The 26,601-nt window shown below is 39.1% G+C and overlaps 1 protein-coding gene across 1 annotated transcript in view; it reads left to right on the forward strand.

Moving 5' to 3' along the window:
- The window catches only part of STXBP6 (syntaxin binding protein 6), a 127,888-nt gene that overhangs the window by 69,185 nt on the left and 32,102 nt on the right, over nucleotides 1-26,601 (forward strand). The window contains exons 3-4 of the mRNA XM_082058392.1: nucleotides 23,819-23,949; nucleotides 25,576-25,741. Coding sequence (XP_081914518.1) covers nucleotides 23,819-23,949; nucleotides 25,576-25,741 — 297 coding nt within the window. The remainder of the gene's footprint in view (nucleotides 1-23,818; nucleotides 23,950-25,575; nucleotides 25,742-26,601) is intronic.

A 26,601-nucleotide genomic window follows, 5' to 3' on the forward strand; every position in this document is an offset into this window, starting at 1 on the left:
ACTTTAAAAAGGCAAATGCAAATACAGAAATGTGCATAACTTGCATAATAATAAATTTCATATAAGAAAAATAGGAATTGGTTAGTTAAGTGTTCAAATTCCAGTTGTGAGTCCTGGTGTGTGGAGATGCTTCTATTTCTTGATATTAATTTAAACTTGAATGGGGAGAAGTGGAGGAGTGGGTAAATTGGTAGAAATATTGTGGGCTTTTACTTAATCCCCTCACTTTAAAGTGCTTGCAGTTTTTACAGGGTAGACAGCACACTAAAATGACTGTGATTCAAATGTTAAGAATATAGAATTTGACCAGAAGAAAAAGCTGACACCAAATAAGAGGGCAGTTAAGTTGTATAATAGAATTATTTCTGAGTAATAGATACATAATTTCTATGTGATTTTAGAGTTCATTCAAGTTTTCACTGTAAGCTGATGTAAATGTTACTGCTCAGTGCTGAACCCTTAAACAGTATGTTTGGCATTATAAAATTGGTCTGATTTAATGTGTTGGGCCCTGAACCTTCAATAATTGAGTAATACTAGAGTAGAATATTGGTGAGGATAAAAATTATGTATTATATAAAACCAACATCAAAATACAGAAGATCTATAGCTCACTGTTTTGCATTACAACAGTAAATACATGTATTGATGCTTGTAATGGAATTTATAGAATGATAGAATGTCCTGAGGTGGAAGGGACCCACAAAGATCACCGAGTCCAAGTCCTGTCCCTGTATATGACAACCCCACAGCTCATATCATGTGTCTGAGAGCATTGTCCAGTCTGTTCTTGAACACTGTCAGGCTCAGAGCCATGACACCTCCCTGGGGAGCCTGTTCCAGTGTCCACCAGCCTCTAATGTCCAACCAAAACCTCCCTTGGCACATCTTCCTGCCATTTCCTCGGGTTCTGTCATTCATCACTAAAGAGAAGAGTTTGGTGCCTGCCCCTCCTCCTCCCCTTTTGAGGAAGCTGTAGCTGCCATGAGGTCTCCCCTCAATCTCTTCTTCTCCAGGCTAAACAGACCCAGTGACTTTAGCCGCTCCCCATACGGCTTCCCCTCTAAATCCTTCACCAACTTTGTGGCCCTCCTCTGTACACTCTCCAGTAACTTTATATCCTTTTTATACTGTAGTGCCAGAACTGCACACAGTGCTCCAGGTGAGGCCGCACCAGTACAGAGTAGAACAGGACAATCACCTCGCTCGCTGGCTGGCAATGCTGTGCACTTAAAACCAAGTAAATATAACATCCCTCAGTTATCATGTGGCAATGTAGTAATGTAGAAGTGTAGCCCAGCGTTCAGTGTTTCGCCTTTCTGTCCTTGTAGGCCAATAGGCTACTTCAGGTGGAGAGGTGGACTGTGAGGTGAGGGGAAGAGCTGGGAGGACCACAGGGCTCAAAGGTGTGATTCTGTTTCTCCTCAGTGGTTTGGAGCCTGACTGGACAGCTGCTGGTGGCATGGTGCAGAGATTCATCCTGGAGCCAGTCCTAGCTCATGTCCTTGTCTGTGGCTGGGACAATGTGATGTGCTGTGCTCCCCTCAGGTTTGTGATACTAAGTTGGTGGGGAGTAATTGATATGCAGGGAAGGAGATAGGACTTCTTATAAGCTGGCTGTAGATGGGGGCATGGAGAGACAGGAACTTCATGATGTTCAACGCAGACAAATGGAAGTCCCACAACTGGGCTAGCCTTTTGGGAAAGACAAGCAGGTGGCAGTGGAGGAACTCCAGCATAATTCCAGTCTGTCATGAAATCACAAATGTTTTGGGAACTGAGTACTATGTGCAACAGGAGCTTCTTTATAACTTCATAATGGAATTGGAACCAGTGAAAAAACTTTTCTGGAGGAAGAGGAAAATAATAGATTTAACTTAAATCTTGTTGTGAACATGCTTGGTTCCTCCTAAAGTTGTCACTGATACCAATGGACATTTTTGCCCCTGAAGACTGAGTTTAGAGACATGTTAGTCCTGAATTAACTTTATTTTAATAACAAATACATTACATATGAACTAGGATGCTGGTAAATGCAAGACATTTAGTGAGAGAGGGAAGCTCCTATCAAATAAAACTAAACTGATTTTATGCTTGCTCCTGGTAAGTATTGCCAACAGTATCTCTGCTGGCTCACAAGTTTGATTATCTTTTCCAAAATGTAACAGTGAATTGTGGCAAGATTGTAACAATGTCACACTGTGAAGGATATTGTATTTGATTTTAACTTCCCAGATAAATCTCCCTCATGAGGAGATTCCACAGTAAAATCTTATTTGTTAAAGTTGATATTTGAATCTTACTTTACTTTTCAGTTATGGCTGTTATGTATTCATTCTGTAACTATTGGTTGGACATGGTTTTATTTGGCATGTTTCTTTACCTTAGTTTTGCTTTAAGTTGTGTTGCAACAGATGTTCATAGAAAGTGAGCACAAATTACCCATTTTCTTATGACTTCTGCAGCAAGTGTGCTGAACCTTCTTGCTAGATTACTGTAGACACAAGAAGTAAGTAGTTTCATTTAGGGACTCCTGTTTTAAAGAAGTCAGAAACATTACTTTCACCTGGTCTTGTTTGATTCTTCTAGTGTCTGACTGGAAGAAAACAAATGCATTTTCCATTTCAAGCATATTTCTAGAGAGTATCTTGTAAAAACATGTAGCATGGTATACGTTATCCACAGTTACCTACAATGCACTGCAAAGGACTGAAAAAAAAAATCGGTCATGAGAAAATAAAATGTCCTAAGACAAGAAAGCTTCATTGTCAGATTTTGGTTTTCAGGTTGTCTGTCTCTTTTAGTTGGTTGTGTTTACAAATCATAACTTCAGATGTATGCTTTTAGAAAACCTGCTGGAATTTGTTGCACTTTTTTTTTCATCTTAACACTCCTGCCAGGTACCAAACTTGCCTGATCATATGCTGGTGTGCACTTCCTTTCTTAACACAGAGAAGCTAAAAATCAGTCAGAAGTACAGGGAGATGTAATGAGCAGTTTATCTGTTTTAAAATAAATCCCTCTCATTGCACTGTGCAATGAAGACATAGTGACAATAGTAGGAACAAATCATAAAGGTGTTACAGTGGTGCTTGTACTGTGAGTTCTCTTTATGTCAAGACACTGATTTTTGTGCAAGCAGACGTTTGATGACATGCAGAATGTTGGGGCTCTTTGCAGCATTTCTTCATACCCAGATTTTTCTTAGGTGTTTCTTTGGGGAATTATTTATCCTCCAGATGCTTCCATGGATTAGGGCTTTTTTTCAGTGTTGTAGCATTGTATTTTTCCTCTCCTGATATGTGACTGTTTGTGGGAATAACTCTCTTTTAATTTGATTGCAGTAGTGGTATAGTAATGTCCTCTGTATGACCACCCCCAAGACAGCAGGTAGCTCCGCTCCATTATAGCTCTTGTACCAACAACCGCAGCAGGGACTGTAAGCTGAGGGGGCACACCGGCTGGTACAGGTTCAAGCTATTGAGTGTCCTAGTTGTATAACTGCTGCTAGATAGTGAAAGTATTTTAAATAGTTAAGGTTCTTGATTTTTGTGATTTGTACTTCCTTTATGTTTTGTGCCTGTCCTCTCTTTGATTTTTTTCTCCTTTCTAGATCTGTCAAACTGTTGCATTTATCTGCTTCAAAACCATATCTTTAGTTTTAACCTTTGAAGGCAGAGGAAATCAGGATCTTACGAACAGGGTGGGTTTTTTTTTGCCTTCCACCTGGTTTTAATTTGGCTATAGATACATCACTCATACACACAATTTGCTGTCATGGTTTAACCTGAGCTAGCAATACAACCACGATAGCCACTTGCTCAACCCCTCCCTGCCCCCCAGCAGAGGAGAGACTCAAAAGGGAAGGGAGAAACTTGGATTGAGATAAACACAGCTTAATAAAATAACAAAATACTAGTACACTACTAGAAATAAAAGATACTCAAGGCGATTCCACACAAACCCTGTCCACAACTGAGCAGCCAGTCCCAGCAATCATCACCCAGTCCCCAACGGCAAAAAAAAAAAAAAGAGGAAAAAGGCAGAAAAGCCCAGAGGCCTCTGCAAAATGGGAAAAGGCCAAACTAAATGTCCTAACTGAAACTTCCCAGCTACCCCCAGAGAGACAGAGAGAGAAGGAAGAACCAGAGAGATCAGAGAGCCAAAACCAGAAGTTCCCAACTCTCCTGAAATAAATAGCATGACACTAATGGGATGGAATACTGTTACTCATCAGTCTGGATGTCAGCCAAGCTCTGCCCCATCTCTGCCTCACTGTCTCATACCTGTGGGCAAGGCACTCACAATGTCCTTGGCTCTCATACCAGAGCAATTAAAAATATTAGCTCTGTGCTGGGGTCTTATCTGCTTGTTCTCAAACTAAGTCCAAATAATGAGCATGCTAGCTATGAAAAAGAAAGTTTTCTAACTGCGTGAAGAGAATTAACCCGTTTTCAATCAAACCAGCACATTTGCAAAAGAAAATAATTGGTTTTCCCTTCTCAAAGACTAATATTAGTCTACCGTGTCTGAGAACGCTATGGATATTGCTTTAAAGAAAGTACTCGTTCCTCTGTGTATGATTTTCCTTTATGTTATCCTTTGTGTACCGTAAACTCATTTATCCTTTCACTGGCTGTTTTCTGGTAGGAAACTAATCCAATTAAATCATGCAAAACACACACTTCCAGCCAAATAATTCATAGTTATCTACATGGACAGATAAAATCCTATTGTTCAGATAGTGTAAAAAAACAACCAACCAACCAAAAAAAAAGTCAAGCTGTAGTGCTTTTAACAGAAGTGGTTTTATTTCTGGTTTGGTGAGGGTTTTGTGTTTTGTTCTGGGGTTTTTGTTGTTTTGTTTTGCAAAGCAGATGCTTGGGCTGGATGTGTAACAGTCTTAGTGCATTTTATACTTTTCTGAGGAACAGGTTTTGCCTTTTCCTGTTTTTCTCTGAAAGGTGCCACAGCAGACCAAGCTTAGCTCAGCTAGTATTCAAACACTCATCTGCTGATGGATTTCAAACCAGACATTAGTATGCATTCCCTGTCCATAGAGCTTAACTGAGAGTACCCGAGTCATTAGCTCAGTTGACCCTGTATAGGGATGATTAATAACCTTTCAAAAGGCCAACTCAGTTCATAAAACGTCGATGTTGATGTCTTCTTTTGTACTTCTTGAGGTGAGTGCTTCACTAATTATCACCTGAATTCCATCCTTCATCCTCTAAAAAAAGCAAGGTCTTGTATTTTAGTCTATATATTGAAAGCGCTGAAAATAGTGGCTAATTTTGTGCCCTGTGAAGGAGGAGAAGAACTTTTGTGGTTGCATCTTATTGGAAGAGGGAGAGACTCGCTGTTTTTAATCTTTCAGAAAAAAATGACATATCAGTAAAATCTGCTAAGCAGCATCAAAATTGTCTTTGGCAGTTGAAATAAGTGCACACTATAGCACTTCCATGCTATACTACTGAATGCCTCTGACTATCTTGAATGGTGACCACTAATGTATAGTACAAAAGTAACTTTTTGAAAGTTCTGACTTCATTTGTGACTTGATAATTGGTGCTTGGTAGAGGGAAATTGGAATGTAGTAGCTTCTATTGTTGACATTTACAGACGATGGAAAAATTAGTGCAGTCTACACAAACTTGTTAAATAACACTTCAGTATTGAACTGGGACCTAAAAATGAAACTTCAGAATGTTTTCAGACTGAAATCTCTTTCTTCTCTTGGCTTCACTTTACATTTCAGCTATGAGTTGAGGTCTGACTTTGTAAGGTATCACTTAATGTGTCAGAAATTATTTCATGGCCTCTGGGTCTGTTAGTTTTCCTTCTGTTCTCTGTTTGCATTTTGGTAGGATCACAGTGCTTAGAAGGCTTTAGTGAGTGTCTGTCAACCTGAAAAGTGCTTTAATTGCAAGCCAAGCTGAAGAGGAGAAAATCATTGTGGATTGTTGTTTGGTTAGGGGCTTTTTTTTTGGTTTGGTGTTTGTTTATTTTTTTTCACAAAGTACAAAGTGGAGCAACATAGTGGCAGTAATATGGAAAATAAAAAAAGTATCTGTTTAGGTGTTCTTAGTACTTCTACCAGTGGGTTATTTCCTTTGTTCTGATTTTCATTGGGAACTGTTGTCTCCTTGGGCAGGTCTAACATAAATACATCCCAGATAAACTCTTTGCAAACTGCTAATCTGCAGCGGTGCAAGCACTGAATCCTGTCAGAGATAGAATATGAAAATATTACTATGGAACATACTCACATTACATGGGTTTTAGCAGTCCTGTTTGATAAAAATTTAAAGGAAATTATGATCTTAATGTTTAGTGAAGACAGTGCTAGTGATTGTTGCAATTACTGGTAACAGATTTGGGTTTTTTCTTTCAATTATAACTAATAACATGTCTCTAAGGTGGTAATGAGTTTCTGGAGGGAATTTGTGTGGAATATTAACAGTTGTTTTTGTTCAGTTTTATGAAATGAAATGAAAAGGATGTTGTCTCTCATAATAGTGTAGTACAATGTGTATAGTACAGAATCTATAACATGCAAATAAATAAGTCACTCGTTTTTGTGCTCTAAAATCAATTCATGAGGAAGACTCCCTTTGTATTTTTTGCAGTAATTTTCAGAGGAAATATTTTCATAAATCAAAAGCTACTATAAGCACTGAAATGTTACTGCAAATGAAAAAATAATGCTGCATTAGCAGAGTAGATCATTAACATGTTTTCAATATACTATTTTCTATTTAAAATGTGTGAGACTTATTTCTAGATTCTTTTTTTTTGAGACATTTCTGTGCCTGTACAGTATCTATTTTTCTCATTAAGTGTGAGTCATCAATTGTGTCTTAAACCTATTTCCCAGTTTTTATTTGGTTTGAAATTTCATGTATTAAGTAATAGCCAGGGGCACATTGAGCTTCACAGCTGAAAGATTAAATCTGAAGCCAAATTTTTATTTAATTGGGTTATGAATACAGAGAAAAGCATATTCTTCCACCTTACTGTGCAGAAAATTTGGGGCCTATACAGACTACCTGGAGTATATTCCTGTGAGAAGTATGCCTATGAAATATCAGTAATTAATCCTATAACATAAGGAGCTATGCATTTTAAGATACACAAATCAATAGGCCTCCTTCAAATGGAGAAGAATACAAACTGAAAAAAGAGCTGGTGAGAAAAAAAGCCAGTGGCATTTAGTCTTACCTTTGTACACATGCCCACACACAAACATAATGAGGAAGATGGTTCCGTTAGATTTATCCAAACATTGCATCATAAATAATAAGGTAAACTTTATCCTTTGGTGTATTTTTAATTGTGTTTTTCTGCCTGGAAATTATTTCAGTGAACCCTTTAGGAAATGGAAATAGCATATTGACTGAAAACTGCTTTGATTACCTGCTATTTATTATACTACACCGTATTAAATAGCATAGATTAAATCTACTAGATTTAACTAGGTTAAATCTATACCTAATCACATTAAATCTAGTAGATGTAAAGAACCTGCTGAAAATCTTTGAAGTCAGTAAAATCCTTGATGAAGAGAACTGCAAACAATTTCTCTGAGATTTCTTACAACTAGTTATGGGGAAGCACAAATATAGACACTTCAAAAATATGTGTTGTAACTGACTTACCAAGAGTTCATGGAAGAAAGCCGCAGAAAGCCAGCCATCTACCCCAGTAGCTTTTGGCTTTTCTGACAATGTATTGGGTATTTCCCTATGTTTAATTTTACTGTGATTGTAGATATTTAGCTTTTGTTCAGTTGAGCACTCTGAAAATATACCTTTTCAAAATACTCTGTTGTTTAAGTGCAACATCATAAGTCACTTCTTCACATGACTTTGAAAAGTTAGCTCTTTATGTAATATTTTGAAGACGTGGCTTAGGTAAACTTCCAATTTGCGGAGGTGATCTTCACCTTAAGCTTGTGCTAGTTATGTAGTTTATGTTCTGGGATATGGAAGCTGTTGCCAAAGTCCTTCAGCTATTTCCTAGTTGCATATCAAAGTAAGACCTACCTGTGCACAATTCTCTCTTGACACAAAATGTTCTCTGATGGACCTTTGTTTGGTGGAGTACCTTTAAAAATTACTGTTCAAGGAGGTGTATGTCATTCCTTGATTGCTGTGGCACCAGGCTCTAAGAGGCAACCCAGAAGATGGAGGAGAATGGAAATGGGTTACAGCTCAGGGTGGCAGGTGAACACACCCTCAGCCTGCCCCACCTTCCCAGGTGCCTGTATACAACAGGTATGAGGCCCTGGAATTGGATGGGCAAGCAGCTGATACTGCTGGTGAAGACCCTTTTGGGAAGGAGGGGTCCTCCAAGCAGCCCGCACCCCATATGAAACCCAGCAAACACATTAAAACCTCACATGTAAAGAGAAAAAGAAGAGTGATTGTCATAGGCAACTCTCTTCTTAAGGGAACAGGGGGCCCGATATCCCCACCTGACCCAACCCATAGGGAAGTCTGCTGCCTCCCCGGGGCCAGGGTAAGAGATGTGGCTCAACAACTCCCCTGACTGATAAGGTCCTATGACTGTTACCTGCTATTGGTTTTTAATGTCGACAGGGAAGAGATAGGCAAAAGTAGTATTAAGGAAATCAAAAAGAATTTCAGAGCTTTGGGGCAGCTGGTTAATGGCTCAGGTGCTCAAGTGTTTTTTTCCTCCACCCTTTCAGTTGCGGGCAGGAATACAAAATTGAACAGACAGGTCCAACAAATGGCTAAGCGACTAGTGTCATCAATGGAACTTGTGGTTTTTTTGACCATGGGAAAGTCAGTCCTTTGCCATGTCTCTTAACACCCGACGGAATGCATCTCTCAGAGGAGGAGAAATGGGTGTTTACCCAGAGGCTAGCAAGACTGATAGGGCTTTAAACTAGATTGGAAGTGGGAAGTGGGTGGTAGCAGGCAGGGCAGTGACGAGCAGTGGGATGGCACACCAAAGCCTGAGGAGGCACTTGGCAGGGAGGTTCCTTAGACTGCGCCACGAAGTGAAGGACACAATCAACCACACTTGAAGTGCTTCTACACTAATCTGCGCAGCATGAGGAACAAGCAAGATGAACTAGAAGCCTCGGCCTGGTCCCAGAGATAGGATATAACTGCCATTAGTGAAATCTGTTGGGATGTATCCTGTGACTGTTGCACCATGATGGAAAGTTACAGGGTTTTCAGAAGGGATAGGCAGGGCAGGAGAGGTAGAGGGGGGTGTGGCACTGTATGTAGCAGGGGGACTGGAGTACATGGAGCTGGCAGTTGGCAATGGAAAAGTTCAGAACTTCTGGGTAAGGATTAAGGGTCAGACAAATAAAGTGGAAGTCATTGTGGGTGTCTACTATAAGCCACCCAGCCAGGATAATTACACTGATGAGTTATTCTTTAAGGAACTAAGTGAAACCTCCAGATCATCTGCCCTTGTCCTTATGGGGGACTTCAATTTGCCAGATGTCAACTAGGATTATCATACAGCTGGCAGCAACAGCCAGTTGAAGCATCTGGAGAATAACATCTTGGTGCAGTTACTAAGGGAACCAACCAGGAAAGGTGCCTTCCTAGATTTGATTCTCACTAACAGAGAGGATTTTGTGGGAGATGTGGCAACTGGTGGCTCCCTTGGCCACAGCAACCACAAAGAAGTCAGGTTTAAAATCTTTGTTAATGGGAGGAAAACTTCCAGCAAGACCTTCATGCTACATATGAGGAGAGCAGACTTCAGGCTGCTCAGAGAAATACTTAGTAAGATTCCCTGGGAAGAAGCTTTTGAAGCTGGGTCCGTCAGTGTTGGTCATTTTTTAAGTACCACCTACTAAGAGCACAGGAGCAGGCAATTCCAAAATGCCAAAAATCTAGCAGGTGAGGTAAAAAGCCAGCTTGGTTGAGCAGGGATCTTCTTCTTGAAATACAGTGGAAAAGGAAATTACATTGTTAGTGGAAGCAAGGTCAGGCAACATGGGAGGACGACAGAGATGCTGCTCGCCATGGTAGGAAGGAAATTCATGCTGCCAAAGCTCAACTAGAATTGAAGCTGGCTGATACTGTGAAGGAAAAAAAAAGGCTTTTTAAAATATATTAATGGCAAAGGACAAGCTAGAAACAACATTGGTCCATAAATTGATGGGCACGTTCACCTTATTAACAGGGACATAGGCAAAGCTGAGACGTTTAAGGCTTTGTTTGCATCCATGTTCAACACCGATGATGGACTTGGGGGCCCCATAACCCTGGGCTGGAAAACCATGGCTGCAAGAACGATAAACTCCCAATCAATCCAGAACTTGTACAGGATCTGCTGCTCCAACTAGATTCCTACAAGTTGTTGGGGCCTGATGGGATTTGTTAAAGGGTGCTTGAAGAACTGGCTGACATCATAGCGCAACCTCTCTCCATGATTTTTCAATGCTCTTGGGAATCTGGAGAGATCCTGGAAGACTGGAAGCTGGCAAACATTGTCCCAATCTACAAGAAGGGCAACAGGGATGACCCCAGCAACTACAGGCCTGTCAACCTCACTTCTGTACCTGGCAAAATCATGGAGAAGATTGTTTTGGGAGCTATTGAAAAACATCTGAACAACAATGCAGTCATAGGTCCCAGCCAGCACGGATTCACAAGGGAAAGAAAGTCTTGCCTGACCAACTCAATTTCATTCGATGACAAGGTTACCCACCTAGTCAACCAAGAGAAACCTGTCGACCTGATCTTTTTGATACTGTCTCTCATGGTATCCTACTGGACAAGATGTCCAGCACACAGCTGGGTAGACACAGCAGCAGGGGAGAAATTGGCTGATGGGCCGGGCTCAAAGGGTTCTAGTAAATGGGGTTATGTCGGGCTGGTGATCAGTCACTAGAAGGGTCCCACAGGGATCCACCTTAGGGCCAGCACTCTTCAATGTCTTTATAAATGACTTAGACACAAGAGTTGAGGGCATACTAAGTAAGTTTGCCAATGACAAAAAATGGAGCTGTCAACAGTCTTGCAGGCAGAGGGATCTGGACAAATTGGAGAACTGGGCAATCGCCAATCGTGTGAAGTTCAACAAGAGCAAGTTTTTTTTTTGCATCTGGGACACAGCACCCCTGGTTGTACACACAGAGTGGGGGATGAGATGCTGGAGAGCAGCTCTGCAGAGAGGGACCTGGGCAAGTTGAACATGAGCCAACAGTGTGCCCTGGCAGCCAAGAGGGCCGACCGTGCCCTGGGGTGCATCAAGCACAGCATTGCCAGCGGGGTGAAGGAGGTGATTGTCCCGCTCTGCACTGGTGCGGCCTCACCTGGAGCACTGTGTACAGTTCTGGGCAACACAGGATAAGAAGGATATAAAGCTACTGGAGAGTGTCCAGAAGATGGCTATGAAGTTGGTGAAGGGTTTGGAGGGCAAGCCATATGAGGAGTGGCTAAAGTCACTTGGTTTGTTCAGCTCAAAGGAGACGGAGGGGAGACCAGAGGGTGGTGGAGCACTGGAATGGGCTCCCCAGGGAGGTGTCATGGCCCCAAGCCTGACAGTGTTCAAGAAGAGACTGGACAATGCCCTCAGACACATGGTATGAACAGTGGCGTTGTCATATGCAGGGACAGGAGTTGGACTCGATGATCGTGGTGGGTCTCTTCCAACTCCCTATGATTCTATTCTGTGATTGATTTAAGGAGAGTGATTAATTTGGAGAAATAAAAACTATTACAATTGTTTGCTAACAGTGTGCATGCTTTCCTTTCTCTGTCACCCTTAAACCTGATTGATGTTTTACTCAACACAATAAATTGTTACCAGTTCCTGGGTTTTTTTCTTCTTTAAAGTCTAGGAAGGCTCTGTGAATGGAAATGGCATAAAGAGAGACAACGGATGTTTTGGAGAGTTTTCCCAAAGAATAAGAAATATGAGAAAACTATCATTTGAGGCAAATTTTAAAATTGCATGGTTGTCTAATGGCAGATGAGACTAGTTTTATTTCAATAAAACTACTTGAGTTAGAAGAAGCACATTTTACAGAGTTGCTCTGAGATTCAGTGCTTTGCAGAGGATTTTGATAGTAGTAATACCAATAACAATTCAGATGCTAAGTATTTACTTTTCAGTTTCTGGTCTGGTCCCTACAGTGATACATTTTATGTTAATAAAAAGAACTGTATGCTGTATTTCATATGTCAGGTAACTTAAGATACTACATACAGCAGGGGTGTCAAACTTATTTTTCACCGAGAGCCACATCAGCCTCACAGTTGCCTTCAAAGGGCTGAATGTAGTTCAAATGTAATACGAATGTAGCTACTCCTACATTTGTACAGTCCTAAAATTACTTTTGGCCCTTTGAAGGCAACTGCAATGCTGATGTGGCCCCCGGTGAAAATGAGCTTGACACCCCTGACATACAGTAACTGAAAGTTATTTGCACATAGCACCTTCAGATAAAATCTAGTCCACCAGAAATGTGAAATTTGTGATGTAGAATATAGGTTGAAAACTTTTCTTAAAGTTCAAACATGTTTCTATGGAGTCTAATGGGGGATACATTCCTACGGGATATATTTGCTCTGTGAACATACCTGGGATCCAAGATGAATGAGCAGCTGTGTATAACATGGGCAAAATCTGTGAAGCTAAAATACTCAGATTCAGGCGTCTGTTCAAAGCTTGAGAAATTATGTAACTTTATACAGTTGAAGTACATTCCCAAAGGTCTTTCTGCATTGGTTTTGCTTTTTGGAGGATACTGACCCAATCAGTCAGCAATTGATACTTGCTGTGTTTTTAAAAAAATAATAATAACAAAGAAAGGCATTTAAATGGTTCTACTGAAATGCATTCAGGTGCAATGTGTGGGAATCTCAACCCTGACAGCAATGATGGCATGCTATAATCCTGGAGCTCTGAAAATTAGTTCTTATAACATGAAGTATACATTTGCTTTGCTGTTAATTTCAGTAATGTTATAATAATTTCACATTGTTCTTGAGTATATGTTTAATATAAAGTGTCTGTCTATTAACAAATACGCAAGAGTTCCAGAGTTTGTTGTGGGGGCTTTTTTTGTGTGTTTCCATAGCAGTAGTAGAAGGCTGCCTTTCCTCAGTTAATACCATAAATACTTTTATTTCACTCTTTCTTTACAACTTTGTAGTTTAACAATGGAAGATATGTATATCATGTAATTCACTGAGCTACTCTTCTAGATTTTGAGCAGCTAATGATTTATTTCCCCAAAATGTCACTCTGCCTAAAAGCATGTGCCGTCAGTGAAATCAGGATCATGTTGATTATTTTGGAGTGTGCAGCCAAGGAGACAGGGAGAGGGGAATTGAATTGGAATTTTTTTTCCTGTTTTTGCTGCCTAAAGAGAACGGAACCAAATTATAGCTATTTGTTGCTTTGAATGGTCTACTATGTGTTTTCTTCCTGTTTATTTTTCCATATTTTTTAGACTTGTAGCCAATTATTCAGTGTTTTTCACTCATTCTTCTGGTGTTGCCTGTGGCTGTTTGCTCTTAGTTTATTATGGTAGGGCCTTTTGATGTGTCGTTTTGTAAGTAAGCATAGTGAAGCTAGAAAACTACACACATACTTTAGTTTCTAGGCACTTTCATTACCTGCATCTTGTTCACAAAGTGAAGCAAGCTCAGTGGGTAACTGCAATAAATCAATAGTTGAAAGAAAAAAAAAAAAGGCTGTTTGAGAAATGCCATCATTGTACAAATTTAAAATGGAGCTGGCGAATAAACATAGTGGAAAAGAAATGGAGGGTAAATGCACAACACCAGTGTTGGGTCCCAGTTCAGCAAGACACTTATTTCTGTAAAACATCAGCATCTAAAACATGCCTTCATAGTAATTATTGCACTTGCAGTGAAAAGACACAAGGCAGGCTGGATATGTGGTTTCTGCTGAGTAAATGTGCTGTGGGTTATACACTGTTGGTAGAGTAGTTCATAGATTGAGATACTGGGTTTAGTTGTTTCTGAATGGACAGGATTAAAATAGCTGGTTTCAGTTAAAATAATGTATGATGGTAACTTGGGCTTGCAGCCGTTGGCCCACTTACTTGTTTTTCTTCCTGCTTGGCCACTCCTTTAGTCACTCCCTGTACTTCCCCCACAGATGTGTTTCTAGGAGTCTTGTTGATTTGGTTTGGTTCGCATATGTGTTTGGTTTTTAATTTCTTCGTAATCTGAAGTCATCAAAGTCTACCAGACTTTTTTAGTTGCTTGTACTGCAGTTTGGTGTTAGCACGCCACATGTGAGTGTGAAGTTTTTTATAAAATTGTGTCCATCTGAAAGTTTGAGTCATAAGAATATAGAATAATTTGCCCACTGCTGTTGTGATTTAGGCCGTTGTATAGCAAAAGCTATGGATTTTGTATTAAACAGATGTAACAGAGTCCTTTCTTGGATCTGCTCTGTGCAAAGAATTTTCCTTAGTAGGAGTTTCATCTGCTATATTGTAAGTCATTGATTCAGTATAAAATCAAGAAAACAGCACAGTTTTATAAGTCACTTTAAAAGCTCCAGTAGACACTCTGCCCCATTACCACAGGGTCCTCTTAGCCTGTAGGGTCTTAAAAGTCATTGGCTAATTTGTTCCAGAATCTGAAGCCTGTCAAGTTATCTAAGCAAACTTAGAAATGGAGAATAATTTCTTAATACCATACTTTTTATGTGAGTTACTGAGTAACAAATTCAAACTTTAATTTTCCAGAGCCTCTTCCTGCCCCTCAGGACACTTGCTGTGAAGTTCAAACGTTGTTTTCAGGGTGGTGAGGTAATTTCTAGTGTACTCTCTGCATGCGGATGCACATCTGTTAACTTGTACGGGAATTACGCCAAATTCCACTCAGTAAGCTGAGAAGTACTTTTGTGGTATTGACTTTAACTTGTTCTCCATAGTTGTGGGTGCTGAAGTGACCAGAATGTGATAAAAGGAGTGTCTGAAGCCACCCACACAGATATTCACTGTGGTCTGTATCTTGAGCCCTGATTTGATTTCTAAACAAGATTGAAGTGGGATTTTCTGAAGTGTGCGTAAATGCTTACAAGGCTATTTACGGTATCCTGTTGAACAAAGCCTGTGTGGGATGCTGCTGCTTTTTAAGGAAAAAGGAGCAGAGAAGATTGAAGCTGCAGATATCCAGACTAATACAGAAGGGCACATGCTATGGTGGGCTGAAATTCTCAGTCACTAAACTCCTTCCAGTTAAGAAGGGAGGCTCTACCATCCCACGGCAAGCTGAACTACTAATATGCAATGCTCTAGGCCAGGATCAGCAGAAGCTCTGCACTGGTTGAGAGGTCCCTGATGAAGACTTTGGTCCCTGGGTTGTAAGGAAGTCATCCCTGGGACCTGGCTGGAATACCTATTACCTTCCTCTGCAGCAACAGTGCCTGGATAGATCTGTCAGTGCACCATCCTGTTGTCTCAACTAGGTTTAAACTAAAAACATACACACAACTCAGATTTGCTGTATTTGACTAGAAGTATATCCAGAGTCTTCTGATGGAGCTGACTGTAGGCAGGAAGGTGGAGGTGCAAAAAGTTTCAAAGTTGGCTGCTTTGCAATACAGAATAGTAAAAGGCAATTCCAACAAAACCTGGAAGTTCAGTCATCGTTCTGGAAGTGAATATGTCTTTAATAAGATTCCTTTCCAAATATTTGCGGTTAAGCAGAAGCTTTCTCTCTAGCTATAAAATGAAGCCTGCAATTCTTTCCACTGTTAACTGTATCTGTCTCTATAACTGTGCCAATAGGAAAAGCAGTTGCTTTGGCATCAGTACCTTAAACCGTATTACTGTAATATATGAAGGGAACTTTCAGCAAGCAATTAATTTATATCTGCAGTTCTTCTATCTTTCTAGTTCTATAAAATTTGTTAGGAATGAAAAATGAGTGTCAACAAACTGTAAGGACTGTAATGTATATGGTATGATGGGAGCATAAAGAGTTTGAAGAGGCATACAAACTATTACTTGCATGTACTTACATGGTTCTGTGAAAAGTAAATATAATGGAAAACTAGATGCAAAACTGAAAGGCAAGGCACTCTACCTGTAAGCAGCAATTTTATTAATGCACTCGGTGGTATGTTTGGAAAACATACAGTCTCCAGGCTTATAGCACTTCATGGTGTCTTACACATGGAAAATAACCACCCAAAGTAATTTTTGGTGGGTTTTGGGGTTTTTTTTGGGTTTTTTTGGGGGGGAAGGGAACACTAGAAAACTGCTTTGTCTAGGCTTTCCTCTTGGGAAGATACAACATACCTTAGTCTGAATTTCCAGGGTAACTCTTTTTTTTTAGTATTTTATTTTTGTTTTATTATTCAGTAGATAAAGATAACTTTTATGGAGAAAGAAAAAAATATTACTTAAACAAAACTATATTTTGAACAATGTGTGAATAAAACTTAATAAAGTGATATATATTAGTGAGGTGGACTGCGAACTGGCTGAAGGAAAGAAGCCAGAGAGTTGTGGTCAATGGGGCAGAGTCTGGTTGGAGGCCTGTATCTAGTGGAGTGCCTCAAGGGTTGGTGCTGCGGCCAGTACTGTTCAACATATTCATCAGTGACTTGGATGAGGGACTAGAGTGTACTATCAGCAAGTTTGCTGATGACACCAAGCTGGGAGGAGTGGCTGGCATGCCAGAAGGCTGTGCTGCCATCCAGTGAGACCTGGACAGGCTGGAGAGCTGGGCGGGGAAAAATTTAATGAAATATAACAAGGGGAAGTGTAGAGTCTTGCATCTGGGCAGGAACAACCCAGGTTCCAGTATAAGTTGGGGAATGATCCATTAGAGAGCAGTGTAGGGGAGAGGGACCTGGGGATCCTGGTGGACAGCAGGCTGACCATGAGCCAGCACTGTGCCCTTGTGGCCAGGAAGGCCAATGGCATCCTGGGGTGTATTAGAAGGGGGGTGGTTAGTAGATCGAGAGAGGTCCTCCTTCCCCTCTCCTCTGCCCTGGTGAGACCACATCTGGAATATTGTGTCCAGTTCTGGGCTCCTCAGTTCCAGAAGGACAGGGAACTGCTGGAGAGAGTCCAGCATAGGGCAACCAAGATGATTAAGGGAGTGGAGCATCTCCCTTATGAGGAAAGGCTGAGGGAGCTGGGTCTCTTTAGCTTGGAGGAGGCTGAGGGGTGACCTTATTAATGTTTACAATTATATAAAGGGTGAGTGTCACGAGGATGGAGCCAGGCTCTTCTCTGTGACAAACAATGGTAGGACAAGGGGTAATAGGTTTAACCTGGAACATAAGAGGTTCCACTTAAACTTGAGAAGAAACTTCTTCTCAGTGAGGGTGACAGAGCACTGGAACAGGCTGCCCAGGGAGGTTGTGGAGTCTCCTACTCTGGAGACATTCAAAACCCGCCTGGACACCTTCCTGTGTAGCCTCATCTAGGTATTCCTGCTCTGGCAGGGGGATTGGACTAGGTGATCTTTCGAGGTCCCCTCCAATCTTTAGCATTCTATGATTCTGTGATTTTTATCTGTCAAGCAATGAGACTGATTCTGGCAACTTGTTATGGACAGTGCAGTAGATGCTGATTTAAGCAGACAGATGATGCAAATTATTTGTTATTTGAACTATTGGGAAGGGCTCTGGGAAAAAAAAAACAGTATGTTTTTAGACTTTCGGGCAGTTTGCCTTTGTATCTGAAAGCTTCTCTTAATATTTTCTAATTTGATGTCAAAACATTATACTGTGCCTCAAAAAACAGAACAAATTGCTTTTTGGTCAGATTGCTGTGTGTTTAGGGCCACCAACATTCTCTTGTCCTGTTTGGCAAGTGGAGAAGCAGCTTCTCCCTGCTTGCAGCTCCTTGGATACCAGGTGGTGATAAAGCAGCATTGTCAAAGGAAAGAAAGAGGAAATATGGGCAAAAAGGAGGAAATGCAGTTCTGAGAAGTCAAGCCTTGACTTATCTGGCATTTTGACATCTGGCAAGCCTTGAGCAGCAAGTGGGCATTTAAACCTTCCCCAGTTTAGCTGCTTTTGTTGATTTTCAGTGAGGTTTGTTTTTTTTTTTTCCTTTATCTAAAATTAATCCTGGAGGTGGCAACATAAGTCAGGGTTATTAGCACTTTCTTCTCAGAGCATCTCTTTGTATCACAGGTAGTTGAGGTCAAAGAACCACGGCAGGTGTGGAGGTTACAAGAGGCAGCAGTGGGACAACCATAGTGGGAACACTCAAAGTCCTAGAATTCATGTAGACTCCACATTACATAAGTGTTTAGTTGAAACTGCTGTGAAAAAATGTGAAATACTACAAATTTTGGTGTTCATACTCAAAGCCTGAGTTGATAGAAAGCAAAGCTTGCAACCATCATGTGAAGCATACTGGAAATAGTTTTTCTGAAATTCATGTGGCATAATAAGATAGTTCCATGCTCCTTATTCTTTAATACCTAAATAAGTCAGAGTGTACCTATTCGCCCCATCTTAATCCTCAGTCTCATTTGCCTGATTGTTGGAAAGTTGCTTTAGGAAATTCTGGAAGTTGCTTGCCAGGACCATACTTTGCTTATAAGACCATGTGGTCTGAACAGTAGTAGTTCAAACTACCTTGGAGCATTGCAGAGCAGCAGTAACACAAGCTTCTACTATCGTAAGGGTTGAGGGATGTGTTATGTAGTGTCCTTTTCCCTGCCAGGTCCCAGTTTCCTCACTCTGGGAAGAAAACAGGGAGAATGATTTTGAAATGTGGGGGAAAACAATTTTAAGTTTGTTCTTCCTCATGTTAGAGGAATAGAGAGAAATCTTTTCTTGAATTTTCCTTTGGAACGTTATAGGCAAGAATAGCAAATGAGGGTCAGTTCTTGTAGATATCTTATTGATGTTATCTTTTCTTTGAGCTTTTGTACTTTATGCCATTGGCAAGAAATAAATCTGTGCTGGGTTTCCTCAGACTTCTGAGGCATTTTCACAAGTTGCTCGTGCTTTCTCCTCTGCAAAAGCTCAAACGTGTTGCAGAATTGAGTGGCAATTGGACAAAGAAAAAAAAGTCACTGTTTTTTCGGCAGTCAGAAACTGCAGATAATCAGCCCAAGCGGTAGCTGAAGCTTGCTAGGATTGTGTACGTGACTGATAGAATTTTAGTCAATGAGCTTTTTGCAAGTTTAAGAAATGGTTGTTTCCTTGGTGGCTGGGAGTGAAGGGACTTGCAGAATGAGAATTAGATGTAATTGTACAAACAGAAGTCTGGAGGGAGAAAACAGCTTTTTAGTATGCAACTCTGGAGAACTGGGAAGTATAGAAGAGTAATTATCTCTGTCACAGTCTGTTCATAACCTACTTTTAATCTTTAAGAACTAGATTGAAAAAAATGCATTTATACCACAAATACTAATATATAATCTTATTTACTAATAAAATCTGTATCAAATATTAAATAATATTTTAATTAAAATATGCTGCTGCTTTTAAATTTGCTCATTTTATTCTGACTGAATCAAAAACTGTTTAGGAAACTCTTGGCTGTTTTTAAACTTCATCTCACTGTGAAAAGAAGAGTTTTGCTTTAGGATACCATTTCTACAGGAAGTTAGGAATGATTAAATTATAGGTACAGTGACCATCAACTCATATCACACTGCCATGGTATTGAGTTCAACTTTATCAAAGAGATCTTTTTTTTTTAAAAGGCTTTAGGCTATCTTGAGTGCATTCTAAAGACTTCCCTTCATCAATTGTTAACCCCCAGTTTGATGAACCATCATTGGTTATTTGCGAGTTGAGGGATGAGTACCCACTGTTCAGGATTTGACGCACAGGTAGATTATGTTGATCAAACTGATAGCCAGTGCCTTCAGTAGACTTCTGTAAGCCCACTCAGGAATAAGTCTCAGTCTGACACTTTCACAAATGAAATAATTTTATAGATGAAAGTAATTTCTTACTTCTTTTGCAGTATTTTCCTTTTTTTTCTTTTTCTCCTTAAGAGCTAGTGAAACAACAGCAATAAAAGTTAAGGCTGCTTAAGTTAAGACTGCAATATGACTAGAAATTTTGTGAGGCAATCAAGCCATTTATCATAAGATTACTAGTTACCTAGAGTTTGAGTTATTAAATACACAGATATAAATTTAAAGAATATCGAAAACAAACGCAGATATCCAGAGTCCAGACTTCAAGGACAGACATTGCTTTTTAAATATCCATTTAAATTCTGATAAAATAAATTAAAGTTCATAGTGTGGTAGTTTATTGTTTTCAGACAGTTTCTTAAGGCCAGGAATTTTGGGGTAGGCATTTAAGGAAATAACCTTTTTTCATTGTTTTATCTTTTCCATTCAAATAAAGATACTTTAGAAGACTGAAAAAATAGTGAAAATATATTCTGAACTGCAGATGAGATGAAGCTGGACTGTGACTTTAGTCTTTCTGTGTGAAGATCTGTATTGATTTGCTGCTTGAGATGCTAGACATGCACATGATGCTGGATTCTAGCTGAGGTCTGGAATTCAAATACCATTATTTCCATGTGTTCCAAATGATGAGAACAGTGACTTTCATGACTCTGTAACAGCATTCCCTAAACCTAATTCTGATCTGTTTCTGCCTTGTATTCTCATCTGCTTTTGAAACAGAATATTTCACTTACATATGTGCCTCTCAAAATTTAACCCCTTTGAAACTTAGTGCTGTAACTTATTTTTATTTACTAAGCAAAATGGTTAATAATCTTAGAACAAACAGTGCTGTTTCTGACTTGGCAACTTTTGGTTGTATGTTAATCTAGTCTTTAAAAAAGTCAATCCTCACAATGTCTTCCATCAGAAATTACTGTGTCTGAATTTTCACAGTTTTTTTCTTACTTTACCAATACCTTCATGTTCCCCTACCAAAAAAAAAAAAAAAAAAAAAAAAAAAAGTAAAAAAAAAAAAGAAGCCTATTTATTTGCATCTGAAGTATGGACCTATAGTCGATCGATGGGTTCCAAATAAACGTGCTTTGTCCACACTACTACAGCTTCATATTTTGAAGGCATAATGTTAATTTCTATTGCCTTTTTAAAAAAAGGAAAAAAAAGGCAAATACACCCCTAAAAATGAAACATAAATATTGTCTTTTATTAAGGTAGATAATGATTGTGGAAGATTTTAGCAAACACATCTGAATGACTTGTCAGAGAGGGAATGTGACTAGGAGCATATCATTGCTTCCAGTTTTTTTCAGATTTAAGAAAAGACATATGTTTGCAAGGTAACACCCAGGCAGTAGCTTGTGTGGTAGAAGTGCTCTAGTTTGCAAAGCAACATAATGAGCAGCTAGTGAGGGTGGTTTTCCCAGCTGCCAAAGGGTTTCACAGAGTTGTAATGACTGCCATGCTACTGTCAAGCTGTCATGGACTAAATGAAGGTTTTAAAGCATGTTTGTTTGGTTCGTGGGTAGCTGAGGGGTTTTTTGAGTGTTCTAGAAATGCTAGCATTTTCCTAAAATACCAAGACACAAAAGCTGAAATGCAACCAGATCTGTTTGGCTGTGCGCAATGAGCGTGAAACCTAAAGGGAGAACTGCTGTTTTTCCAAAAGGATCACATCGTCTTACTTGAGGCTGAATTTCTACTTAAGGTACTAATATATCCAAGACCCTTTTATGAGCTCTTCTGTAGGAGAGGAGCCTTCTCGGCCTCTACCAGAGTTACTGTGTGCTAGATGGTATAGAAACAGTTGTCTAATCAAGATGGTTTTTATAGTTGATAACCAACAGGCATTTTTAAGAGTTACCAAAGCTTAAGCACTTGCTTTGTAGAACATATGTGAAGCTTGTTCTAGCGGAATGCTATAGAGCCTGCCAAAGTGATCCCTGGAGTTGACAAAAAATACATGAGTAAATATTAGGGTGAATTTAGAGAAGGTCGGGACATAAGTTTATGCTCTGTTCGTGTAACCTTTGAATGTTTCCCACTCAGTGATGTGTAAACTTGCAGTAAAATCAGAACCTGTACATACTATGTAAGTATAGGTAGGATGGCGGTCACCTTCGCATTATTGATACTGTTAGGCTTGAGTGCATAGGCCATTGAGCAATCTATGAATCCTTAATACTAATCTTACTTCCAGTAATATCTGACATTTCAGTAGTTGTTCTGATCTAATTTTCCTACTGATACCACATTGATTTTCTCTGTTCTATGCCACTTGATGTGTGATTCCAAATTGCATACTGCACTAATTTGGTTCTAGTGCTTCATCTGCTGATCACAATCTGTTTATTACATTCTTATCAGTAGTCCGGTCAATATTAACCTTCTAAATTTACGGAACGATGAGGTATTACGTCAGTGTTTAATTCCTGTATACTGTGCCCCTGAGTGCAGAAGTGCATGCAGCATATACATTTTCAGAGTGGGAAACCTGTTAGTATTCATAATAATTTGGGTAAAGGCAATTATTATTATTATTGTTCATATAATACAAAAATAAGCAATCTTACTGTTAAAGTCTTGATTAGTTTAAAGACCTTCAACTGCCAGCGTCTAAAAGCAAAGAAAAGTCACCTTTTCAATAATACTCCTTCTGGAGAACCATATGGATAGAAAGATTTTTGGAAATAAGGAGAAAAATAAATGGCACAACATCTTTATTGGATGGTGTGGTACAATGATTCTACAAATTATTTCCTCACTAAAGTGCAAATGTGTTTGGAAGTGACTTAACATACAGCAACAGATAAATAAAATGTAAATAAGATACAGAGTATGACTAAAGAAAGTACCTAAAACTGCTTATAAAATTTTCATGGAGGATTAAAGTTATACAGGTGAAATTTATTTTATTTTATTTTATTTTTTTTTTAGAGAAAAAAATCTAATACAGGAAACAAATTTTCCTGCTGTTGAAAAGTTAGCTTTAATGTTTAAGTACTCTTTGAAAACCTGATGCTGAGATAAGGATATAGTAATTGCAGTGGTTTATGTTGACTTCCATTATTTACCTTGTGGTTTTTAACATGTATTTTGTTTATAAGAGGTAAGATCATTATTTGTGGTCTTTGTGATACATAATGTTTTTTGGAGAGGTTTGAGCGATTTTTAGTTCCTAAGTTCCTATTTTTTTGAGACTTGTCTGATTTGCTAGGTTTACTGTCTCAATGCAGTAAGTGCATGTACTTAGGTGTGATTGGAAACTGGGAATTGAATGTCATAGATGTTGGTGGTGTTATACAAGTGTGACCTGCATGTGACATGTTGTGAACAGACTGAAGAAACTTTTATTTTTTTTCAATCAATCACCAACATGAAAGTCAGTCTAAACTAACAGTTTTTTTTAAAAAAAGGTACATAAATGGCTTAAACTTACATGGAGATACTGTGGGGTTTTGTGTTTGTTTTTCATGTTCTCTTGTCTAAAATGATGAGAAAGAAATTAAGAGGATGGGTATGAGAAACCTCAGCTAATTAGTGTGGGAAAAGAGAACAGCAAAGTCATTTTAAGAACACAGATGGAAAGACCTTTGATTTAGTTCTGCGTTTTTTTGTTGGTGGTAGTGGGTTTTTTTACAGAGAATTGGCAACTTAAACTGAGAATGGCCAAGTTACATCTAATTTTGTGTAGTATAATGCTTGTTTAGCATCATACCATCATTCTGACAATAAGGAATGTGCTTTTCAGTATGATGTCCAGGAAAGGAATGTTTTGTACTGTCAGAGTCAGTGACATGTATTTACTTTTTGGGACATTATAGAAAATATACCAGCAAACCAGCTACGGATGCAGTGAATTAAACAGCATGTTCCTGAAATACTAAGCCCGTTTCAGGGGTTATTTTTGTTTTCTTTTATATGTTCAGTGACAAACAAGAAGCCAGCTCAGGCATCTATTACGAAGGTGAAGCAATTTGAAGGCTCTACATCTTTTGTCAAGAGAACACAGTGGATGCTCGAGCAGCTTCGCCAGGTCAACGGTATAGACCCTAATCGGGTGAGTTTGAACAGTTCTAGAAGATGAAAATTGGCCACTAAAGAAATAATGCAGTGGAATATGTGAAATAGATTTTAATGGGAAAGATGGGAGGAGGCCAAAGCTTATATTGTATGTAGCTTTTCTTCCTGTCTTTCCCTACTTTTCTTCCTACTCACTCTCTTCTTTGTGAAGAGCAAAATAAGAGCCTTGTTTGCCTTCTCTTCAGCTATAAGCCTCTTGGGGTCCATTTTGGCATGCAACTGTGCTGTAAGATAGAGCAGTAAGTAGAAGCAAGGTCAGGAGAGGTTACTGAGGTTCAAGCTTGTGAAATATTGTGTACCTTGCATTTTTTCTAGGACAGTCTTCTCCTCAGATCCTTCTACATTTCATTTTTTTTTTCTACAAAGCATAGTAGTGTGGTTTTGTTTCCAATGGCACCTGAGCGCTGATTTAAAACAAAACAAAGACTAAATAGTTCTGGAATATTCCTTTAATGTGGAATATACAGATGGCCTTGAGCTGTCTCAAGACAAAGTCATATTAATATGTAATAAGCTCATGAATACAAATCTTCAGTAATAAGAAGAATTACAAGTTAGGAATGTGGCTTATACTGTGTGATCACAAAGTGAATTACTGTGTTCTTGGTAAGGCAAAATATGTTTGTGACTAACCCCTTTCTTTGTTCAAAGCTGTGCTATCATCAGTCACCTAGGCTTCTTAACAGTGGTGCAGCGAATTCTGTTACCATCAAGTACAGTCTTTTGTGCAAAAAGGAACCCTCTGGCCACTGCCCAATGGAATGTAAGGGGTGGAATTGTATTTTTGCTGGGTAAAGGAATAATGAAAATGAAAGCAATGACAAATAGGTAAGGGATATGAGTTTTAGGCTCTTTCGCAGCATCTCCTATGCAGCTCTGTAAATAACAGATACTTGGCATACTCTCAGATTGAAAGTCCTATCAAGTTTTAAGCTTAGACATGTTCCTTTCAAACTTATCTTCCTGTGAATTCCTAGTGTCCTCAATTCAAAAATGATATTTAGCTGAATATATAGCAATACTTCTTGCATTAAATCCTTTTATTTTGGCAACTATGCATGGTACAGAGCTGGGCTTTCATTTGTTCTGGGAGCGCTCTTTTGTTCATGTTATGCCGAGACCTATACAACACTTCATGATAATAAATTAAATGCAATAACTAGGATTTGCTACTTGTTTTCCTTCTTTGTTTGAGCATCCAGAGCAGAATAATATCTATAGTGTGAAAACAGATTTTGCGCTGAGAGGCACAAATCCTTGCATAATGTAAAAGACACAAGTAACTATATTTCTGTAGAGAACAAGAATTTCTTATGAGATTCCAACTTTCAATTTTTTGGTCTGAACAATTTTGTTTTCAGGCATTTTTGTCATGGCTGAATATTACTCATTAAAAATACCTGTAAGAAAAAAGCTTCCTGCCTCGCTTTTTTTGCATCCAAAAATAGTCAAAGGAAAAGTAATCCCAGGGTGGTCTTGAGATATATGACCTTTCTGCTTTTTTCAAGATAATACCTTTTAAAAATAATATCTCTATATCTTTCTCCAAATCATTTGTAAAACTGGAATAATAGTAGTGTGTTTGTTTTTTTTTTTCTTCTAGGATTCCCCAGAATTTGATTTACTATTTGAAAATGCTTTTGACCAATGGGTAGCAAGCACAGCTTCAGAAAAATGCACATTCTTTCAGGTCCTACATCACACTTGTCAGCGATACCTCACAGACAAGAAGCCAGAATTTATCAACTGCCAATCTAAAATTATGGGAGGTAAGTCAATCAAAGTAGAGTACTTTGTGCGGATTTACATGTGAGCTATTCTGTGTTCAAATGAGCTTGCAGCCTAATTATATCTTGAAGTCATGGGTCTGAATACGCTAACTTCACAGTAGCAAACTTCTAGGCTTCAGCATTTCTCAGTCAAGCACCACTTCACACTCTTCCGCTACCTTTGCTCTCCTGGTCTTCAGTTCCAGAGGCAACATCCCCTACCCACCTGGTGAGAAGTTATTTTCCTCCCTCTTTTTAGCAACCATGATTGCTGTTTGTCTCTCTACTTTTGTTCATCCAGAAACATTTCTGGATGGTCTGAAAATTTTCCTAGTAAAAGCCTGTTCTGCGTTGCTATTTCCTCACAAGTATATGTACTAAACTTCCTTTTTTTTTTTTTTTTTTTTTTTATTCACTTTGATCTTGACAGAAAACAGAGTTTTGTTATGTTTCATAAGTCACAGATGTTAAGGTGAATTTCCAGGGCTGCACTGAAAAAAAAGTCTGGTTAGGTAAAAAAATAAATCTGTCAATATGTGAAATTGGTATTTACCATCTACTACCCAAGCAATAAAAACTGTTTTTTGGGGAGGATTTTCACATATTTCACAAAGCATTCTCTAGCAAAACAAACTGGTTTCGTTGTTCCTGTAGACTGAAATTTCTGAAAATAGTTGTCTTTTTGTCTGCTTTAGAACAGAACGGTTTTTAAAACTGTTACACTGACTGTTTGTCACAGCTGGAATAAAAAATTGTTTTTCTCATTGAGTCTCCAAACTGTAGAAGTGCAAGATGACTTGGGGTTTTTAGTTGTTGTTCCTTCCCCCTAATAGACATCAATCATAAATATGGAGAGCCTT

This window comes from Streptopelia decaocto (assembly GCF_964273445.1).
Source record: "Streptopelia decaocto genome assembly, chromosome: 7".
Lineage (NCBI taxonomy): Eukaryota > Metazoa > Chordata > Aves > Columbiformes > Columbidae > Streptopelia > Streptopelia decaocto.